The 9,362-nt window shown below is 33.6% G+C and overlaps 1 protein-coding gene across 4 annotated transcripts in view; it reads right to left on the bottom strand.

Moving 5' to 3' along the window:
- Positions 1-3,403: 3,403 nt before the first annotated feature.
- The window catches only part of LOC108728969 (aquaporin), a 22,809-nt gene continuing 16,850 nt past the window's right edge, over positions 3,404-9,362 (bottom strand). For 2 of the 4 annotated variants that reach the window (XM_018457831.1, XM_018457835.1), the window contains exons 4-5: positions 7,037-7,501; positions 3,406-4,518 (exon numbers count right to left, since the gene is read on the bottom strand). In XM_018457831.1, the coding sequence (XP_018313333.1) occupies positions 4,510-4,518; positions 7,037-7,501 (474 nt within the window). In that variant the 3' untranslated portion in view covers positions 3,406-4,509. Of the gene's footprint in view, positions 4,519-7,036; positions 7,502-9,362 lie in introns of all 4 variants that reach the window. The other 2 variants (XM_018457834.1, XM_018457832.1) reach the window with 2 other exon arrangements.

The raw sequence follows: 9,362 nt of genomic DNA, 5'->3' as shown, positions 1-9,362 counted from the left end.
CTTTTCTTTTCCGAGGGAAAAATGTGGCTCGAACGCGAGACATCATCCGGATGCAGTTTCGTTTTACTAGCAGTTTTCTTTTCTTTCTTTCATTTTTCCTTTAATCTTGAATTTCTTTATTTTTTTTTCTTTTTCTTTCGACCACTCTTTCACATTGGTTAAACGTTTCTTGTCCAATTTTACGCCACGTCACAAGTTATCGTTCCCCCGAGACCCACTTGCGTAAAATGCAGCGTACAATACGCATATTACGGGTGTTCGCTTATTGTCACATCTAATTTCGCTCGTTGACAAACAATGTTTTGAACGACGTGAATTACCGAAATTACTTATATTTAAGACGATTTTAATAATCTTAAATTTATATAAAATTAATAACAATACAGCATTCACGATTGTCCATTTTTGAAGCTTAGTTTGTTACCTTTTTTACTTTTACTAGAGATAATTCTCATTCTCAATGCATAAACGTAGTTATAAGTGGCTGCAGTTGTAAGAATTGGCCAATCACAGTCGAATATTCTCCTTATATTCAACTGTGATTGGTCAATTCTTACAAATACAACCACTTTTAACTATGCTTACGTAATTGCAGAATGGGCTTTATAGAAAATATTACTGTTGAGGATTGTCATCTCGAATAATATCCTGCGAAATAAACACCCTGTACATACTGTTCGTAGTTCCAGTCCGCTGTTTTATTCACTCCCCGGGACAGCTAATATACCTCGTTTAATTGAATACCAAATATTCCCCCATCAGCACGGCATGATATTTGTATAGAAGAGCATCGCCGATTCGCACGGACGTGATCGTAACTTCTTCCCCCATGCCCTCGGGATAATTTTCGCGAAATTTCTCGAGCATTGTTAGAACGAAGCGAGAATGCAGCAGCACCACTGCGACCCGCTTCCAATATCCGCGAGCGGCACTGACAGATGCGCCTGTACTGCAGCAAACCCCGACTACGAGGCAGTCACGAACGGCTGGTGCGCCAGGCGACACGTTGCAAACGCAGAACGTGGTGAATGGGAGAGTTGGAAAGTTATTCGGGGCGCGTCACCATTACTGCCGGCAACACGCCCCTTTTTGCGCCCAAATCAATTTCTTATAAGAATTCTATGCCGATACTTATTTAATTCGAGACGCTGACCCAGTGCAACTTCTTTAAAGAGAAAATTAGCAAAAAAAATAATTATAATAAAAGATGCATCTTATGCTTCATTGTAACATTTCGTTATATTTTTACATGAAAAGAATGATGCTGCTGAAAGATATAAAATTTTGTTGGATATAACTCTGAAAATAATTTCGGACCATCAAAATAATTTTGTTAGAAACTTAAAAATAATAAGCAATGCTGCAAAAAGTTTGATATTCTATAAAATAAACAACCGATACGAAATTCCAATAAAGTTATTTTTAGATTTATATATCCAGTAAAATTTTAGATCTCTCAGCAAAATATTTCTTTTCAAAGCAATATTTGTGATATTGCTTTGAAAGTACTAAAGAAAGAAAGAATCGCGTATACAATAATGAGCAATGGAGAGAAAATGAATAATATGCAGTTCAACGGGCTCGTATTTACATGTGTCGCTTTATAATATTTAGGGAACTGTTTTTACTTGCCTATTAAGGTACATGAAATTACACAGCTGATAATGGCTTATTGTGATAAAAACAGACGGTGTAATTTATTATTGCGGGAAGAACAAAAGTACTGTACATTCCCCATTGTTGTTCCCATTTCCACAGCACACACGTTGCAATATGTCATAGTCAAAGCCCGGTATTAATGATCGCATACGTACTCAGAGACAATTACACGTGATTTGTTAGGCGACTATAATTTAAACGGTACTACGAATGATACTACAAATATTTTGCGCTTGCAAATGGTTCTGCAATCGATGGCCGATTAACGCGTAACGTTTAAAGCGTACGAGGATAACGCCGCTGGTCTTTGTTGTATTTTTTCGTCGTTTCGGATAAACTGATGAAGAGAGTGTTTGTATTTTGTATTCCGATGTGATCGTAGGCAGTGTAGATCGTGAAAACGAGTTGCAAAAATCTGTCGATGCAGACGGCCTGCGGCAAAGAGGAAAATCAAAAAGTTACACTTTTTACGCATGTCATATTTTTTCGATGACACTCGACTTTCAATCCTTTTCAATCAAAGTTGTTATTTTTATTTACGCGTTTCTATTTATTGCACTACAAGCTTAAAACTCCATTGAAATGCACATACGAAGATTATTAGCATTCTTTTTTAAGTGTTATAGCAATATTATAAGATATTATACGAAATAAAATTGCGCAGTTATATTGATCGAAAGACTTGTTCTGTCATAACTAAAAAATTATAAAATAATAAAACAGAAAAGGAGTACATTATTCCAATAGCAATATTATTTTCAATAGAAACACGTAACACATAGCAACAGTTTCATTACACTCTATTTAAAAATGTAATATTTTTTCACAAGCAATTATGAAATATCACGGGAAATGTTATTTCCAACAAGTCCATCGAGCAAGTTAAAAAGTTAACTTTTAACGTTTAATTAATATATGTATACGTTTTAAAAAATTTAAATTTTGAAAACTAAATAACATTTTAATTCTCCCAATTTAATATTCTATTATAAATTACTCTTTTTATAATTGTGTGAGGTTATTTATCGCAAGACTTACAAGAAATAAGAGTAATTACTAGTAAGTACATCTTAAGATGGTATATGCACGGACGGACAAATAGTTAATGGCTATGTTTACACCGTGCATTTAGGCCACGGCCTATACAATAGACGTCCTTGTTTAATATATAGGATAAACAAGGACGTCTATTGTATAGGCCGTGGCCTAAATGTACAGTGTAAACGTAGCCAGTGAGATTCTGTCGGACTTACTACGTATTTGTGCGTTTCTTGATAAACTATATAAATAGTGAATTGTTGGCTCACGGAAACTAAAAAGAAAAAAAAAGCTGCCATATCGGCAGGAAAGGATCCTTTTCCCCGGCGAATGAAATGCTTTTCCCGCCATAGCAATAGCTCCGGGCAAATATATATATCCGCGTAACTATAGAAATAACGAATGTGTGTATGGTGCATCTATGTAACAAAAATAGGTTCGTAAAAAGTCATCGGTCGGCCGCACGGGAATCGACATTTCCGCTTCCGGCGGATCGGACGACTAACAAACGCGAGTACAAAATGGTCTGTTCTGCTTAATTGAGCGAATAACATGGAAACGATTCGTCAAGCGATATCGCGTAAAGGTATTGCAAAGTGTAAATGGATTACGTACAACTATATGAAATCATTCGGGAGGCGTACAAAGAGAACAAAAATATAGCACAAGTTTTATATATCATACATAATTTTATTCATTGTCAAACTGCGTATATAGTAAAAGTTAAAATATTAACGCACACGCGTGCATGACTAGGTACATTTTACAAATTTATTTTTTTCGCTACACATTCTCTCTATTAAGTCGCAGGTGTGTAACTTGTCTCTAGCGTATAATGGATAGAAAGAGCAAGTAAATATATACACATACAATAAACTCATTTAGATGATCTGGACACTTATAACAAACGAACGTACACTATATTATAGAGAGAAAGTGGCAAAATAACGGTTCACTTGGAATTAATTTCACATTTCATATAATTACAATTAACGTTTTATCGCGATTACGAGGGCACTGTGTCAAGATTGCTTTCACGCATCACACAAGAGTTTTACTGTGAGTTTAAATCCCTGAATAAATAGGCAGACATCACGCTACACTTAATTAGACTCGATGAAATTGGAGGTGTATTAACCTAATTGGGTCACATTCAAGTTTTAATTCAATTTGAATGTTGATTCGAACTCGAATGTTGATTTTCACTTACTATTGTTTTAAGCTGATGACAGAGAACGATATGTAACTGTTGTAATCGTGGACGTCAGGTAAAGCAAAGAAAAACGTATATACGTAAGTCGTGAAAAGCTATTGTGTGGATGGGGTTACGTATATGTTTTTTTCTATGTTATTTTACGTTCACAATTACGATAGTTTACGTCTCGTTCTCTACCTTAATTGAATTACGTTCACACCGGATTGTCGAAGGCAATGATTTATAATGATGCGCATTTCTAGAGTTAACTGACAATGAAACAGCGTGACTTGCGGTTGTACATGATGTACACATGTGATGACTGCTGCATCAGTTTACGTTGACGACTAACACGTACTATTCAGCGGTCGAATCGAGACGATTGTCTATCCTGTGTACCCCAGGTATTGTGAGTATATCCTGGTTGAGCTTCGGAAGCTTCCTCGCGATCCTGGCCATCTGGACTCGCCATTGAATCATCCATGTGTTCTAAAGCACCTATCTTACCCTATCTCTCGCAAGTCCGGAAGATATTCCTCGCATTGAGAAAGCGTCGATCGAGTTTTAGCTTCTTATCGTCCGTTAGTACGGTCGTCGTGTCCGTCCTTGCCACCAAATTATGACTGCTGAAAGATAAACAGCAGAAGAATGTGTCGGTTAATTTTCGGAGCGTCATTTCGAATCGTGATTGCGACCAAGCTAAAAACCGCAAATTGAATCGCGGAAATATTCAGCGCACGATATGGGAAAATGAGGATGTTTGAGGATCGCTAATAATCACGGATTGACTGAATAACGGTTATTGACTGCTCACTATGCTGCGGTTAATAAATAGCGGTTTCGCAAATATTATTCTACCGTTGCTTTAATTAAAACTTGAACAGAATGAAGAGAGCTCTTTTTGCTGCACGACAGTTTCTAATTAAAATTAAAGCATTTTCTGTACTACTTGCAACGAAATAGCATAAAAGTAATTCTCCTAAGATTAGAAAGTTCTTTCTTATATATAATAACCAAAAAAAACCGTACATTTCTTACACGGAATGAACAGTTTTACTGAAGTATCTAAAAGTTTAACTAGATACGGATCTGAAAATAATTTTGTTTGAGCCATCAAAATACTTAATTATGCAGGACACTTCAACTAGCTGCTAGAAGTTAAAACTTTTTGCAAACATTGTCATCAATGTTTAAACCTTCTGCGTAATTATTCTGATGATCCAACGAAATTATTTTCAGATCTGCATCATAGTTAAATTTTTATTTCAGCAAAACTGTTCTTTCCGTATAACAATAGATATAATTTTAGATGATGATGCAAGAGAATGAGGCCGGTATTCATAGTTAGATTTTATATTCAAGACCTTAAGTGCAATCTTAAGAAGTCACGAACCAATCAAAGAGCCGTATTAGCGTCTTAAAACGGTCTTTAAATAAGAACGGACTATAAATATTGCCCTAAGAGATGTAGATTCACATTCGGATTTAAGGATCGTTTTAATATTCTCGCACTATTATACGCTCTCAAAGCACTTTTACGTCTCGAAACGAGTCGTCTTTGTTCAAAGGACTTTCAAACGGTTGTAAACGCAGATAAAATCGCACGTTTCGTCCTTGACGAAACAAGAAGATATGTAAGAATAAAATACAATATCGTCGGAACGAACGGCTTCTTTTCTTATCCACTTTAGAGCTCAGTGCATCGACGATCGGGTAAACCGACGACATTAAATCCAGCTCTCCGGTAACGTCTCGTAAAACCAGTTTTACTGAACTTCCCTGCCCACCTAGCGATTTATCGTCGACCTTTATGGCCGGCCCTTACAAGATAATCCGCGTCATGTAAAAAGTCTTGACGCATGGTGGGCATGGCGTTTACATGATAAAGCCACGTGAGCCTCGTTTCTCCCGTATTTTAAGGGGTCATTTAAAGTAGCACGAAAATGGCTGTTAATTTTGCCGAAACGTCGTTAACAAGAATTATTGCTGAAACGAGATACAGTTCTGGTTACGCGCAAGATACACGGCTATTTTTTATCTTACTTTAAGGACTTTAGGGCACATAAAACAAAAGGTGGTTCCACATCGATTAATGTTACTTCAATTATATTCGAAGTGTATAATGACAAAAAGATTGTATTAATTTAAAATAAGCATTTCAAATATTTTATATATACACAGAAAACAAACGTTCAATGAATTATACAGGGTGTCCCGAAATTCAAGGACAGTATTATTATAATGTCAAACTTCGTGAAAAATGAAGTCGAAAAGTCTTCTATCATTTTGCAATTTTCGGAATAGTTGATAAGATATTAATTATCAAATATCGCCGAATATTAGTTTTCAATAATTTTTTACTCAAGTATTATCAACTTTACAGAAAAACAGCAAGAGACAAAAATTGTTTATTTTCTTCTCATAGAGCTTTAAGAATTTTTTCAGAATTTTGTATTAATTTTCCAGTACTGCATTTTCTAATTGGAAAATTGCGAAAATTGAATGGTAGAAGACTTTTCGACTTATTATATAATTCTTCACGAAGTTTCACGCTGTAATAATATTATCCTCGAATTTCGGGATACCCTATATATACTTCTCTGTAATATCTATATAATAATAAATAATGCATTGTATCTATATTTTAAAATCATATTCAATGAAAAGTGTTCTTTGGTACTCATATGCCAAAATTCCTATTTTATGTTAATCATATGTATCTAATAAATTTAAATATTGCACTTTTTGCTTATATATATATATATATTGTTAACTGCATGGTTTGCGAATGTTTCGTAGTTCTAAAAACGAAGAAAATCAAATGTCATAAAATAAATCCAATGTTCATATTGTTATAAATTCCTTTTAACAATTGATATTTACTAGTCCAGCGGACTAGTACCAGACATTTTCAACTATTATACATTGTAAAAAATTATTTATAGCAAATGTTTTTTACAACCTTACATAATTTTAACTTTACATAAGCTTATTCCTCGAATTTTGACGTTCAAAATAAAAAAAAATTATTCAATTATATTAACTTTAAGCAAAGATACATTAATTTAAAGTACCCTGCACTTGCAAATATCAATTGAGGAAATTTCGAGCTGAATATGATTAGGATTAATTATTACGTCTCACCTCTGTTTTGTGGAGATCCACGCTGTTAAGCGCGATAGCTTCAGGTACAGGCTCTTCTTCCTCGATTTTTTCGGGAATGCCGAAGATAGATTTGTATATGAATGAGGAAATAAGGGCGCCGCCGATCGGTCCGAACCAATAGATCCACTGATGCCTCCACTGATTATTCCATAATGCAGGCGCGAACGATCTTGCAGGATTCAGGCTGCAACCGGTGTAAGGTCCGGTCGCGGTCGCTAGCACAATCACTGTTAAACCGAACTTGATCGGCACTGAGTCTGTATTTTTCTCGTTTCTTGGATCCCAAACGGAGCATACTATCATCATCAGAATAGCAGTCGCGATCCCCTCGATAATCAAGCCCTGAATTGCAGATAGATCGGCGTGCAGACCAGTCACGCAAAACATATCGGCTTGATCAATCTTACCAGGTGCAGCCGTCAGATTATCCTTCGGTGTCACCACCTATAAAAAATATATTGTCAAAATAATATTAGAGACGATACTTGCATTTTGCATTACAAATGAGATAACAGTTCTTGAATAAAATTAAACAAATTAAACAATTGCATAAAATTAAACAAATTAAACAATTGCATAAAATTAAACAAATTAAACAATTGCATAAAATTATACAAATTAAACAGTCAATTGTGTTTTTTCCTTTTATCTTATGTATATTATATATTAATATATTAATACATATGATAATAATGAATTTCATTATGAATAAAGCGAAGCAAAATAAGATTTCATTACATATAATAAATAAAACAAATGTTGTACTAATGATTAGCATTACTTTTAGTCAAACGTTTATTATATTACAAATGTATAAGGAAAACAATATATTATTTCATCATGTATAAAAATTAATTACCAATTTATTAAAAACGCTTGTTATTTATAAAAACAAATATTTTAAAATGAAAATTTAAAATATATTTGTTTTTATTTTATATCGTATGTTGTTTTACAAAATAGTATTATAAAATACTATTGGAGATGGCAGCTGTAAAAATAATGAAAACGGACAACTTCGAAGCATAAAATGTATACGAAGACTTTATTTGAAAGCAATATTCTTTTACTTTATCTTGGAACGTTTTTGCGTTTGTCTACTAACAGAATTATTCATGTTCTGCTTCATTATTTCTGTAATAGATTCATATTGTTCCCAATCACTGAACTGTAAGGAATACATTTTTCAATAATAGAAGAAAGAAAGAAAATTGTATTGCTCATTTTGCTTGCTTTATCAGAACGGCTGTGTTAATATTCTACGAGAAACAAATATCGCAACAATAAGGCTTTTCTCTGATTACACGAGAGCATTAATTATTAACTGACCCGCACGTGTACTGATTAAACAAAGGTCTTGATCCGTGTTTCATTAAGCATTGATACACGGTAATCATTAATAATTAATATCCCTATTTTATTTTTATCTCATTATGTAACCCCATAAACGTCGCCGATATATTTGCCTCGCTCAATCATTACTTTCTTTTTATTGAAATATAACCGAGTAAAATGCAAATTGAATTTTAATAAAATCCACGTTCCATGTATGTCATTCCGTCAACATTTAACTTAAAATATGACTGCGGATATTCTGAAGGTTATCAATGCGATCAAAAAATACCTCTTTATCGATTTCTATATTAAACACATAATAATTTCGCCTATTTATGTTATTATATTATCACAGCAAATTTAATCGGATCATTTTTATTTGTAAGTAAATATATACAGGGTGTTCAGCGTAACGGTCCGCACTTTTCGGACACTTTAAAAAAACAGTTTTAAAAAAAGTTGAAAGGTGAATATTTATCTGTTTCGTACAGGCTACATATGCAGACAACATATGCAATAAACAAATATTAACAAAAATTTCTTTTCATAAAAAAATCAAAGTCATCTTACATTTTTTAAATGGCGCTATACAATTTTTTTCCATAATATTGTAAGTAGATGTTCAAGACGAATTCAAATTACTATCGAAATATCACCTTTATCAATGTTGTATTAATTTTATTGCATATTTTATTAAATAAATACATAATATATATGTATAGAGTAAACCCGGTACATAAGGGAGATAAGCCGCACCTAAGGGAGATTTAATTTATCAAGTACTATTTACCATATTTAAGGCAAATAAACTATCAGTAAAAACTTCATACTTTCTACTACTATGGAAAAAATATTATATAGGAATCCGAAATATATATTAATTTTTCATACTAAAAAATTAACTTTTTGAAACCCTTACACTTTTGCCATATATTCTATAGAAGTGGGATATATGGCTACTCATAGGGGG

The sequence above is a fragment of the Mycetomoellerius zeteki genome, unplaced genomic scaffold (genome assembly GCF_001594055.1).
Source record: "Mycetomoellerius zeteki isolate Tzet28-1 unplaced genomic scaffold, Tzet1.0 scaffold68, whole genome shotgun sequence".
Lineage (NCBI taxonomy): Eukaryota > Metazoa > Arthropoda > Insecta > Hymenoptera > Formicidae > Mycetomoellerius > Mycetomoellerius zeteki.
Note: the sequence above shows the minus strand (reverse complement) of the source record. Positions and strands in the feature narration are given on the sequence as shown.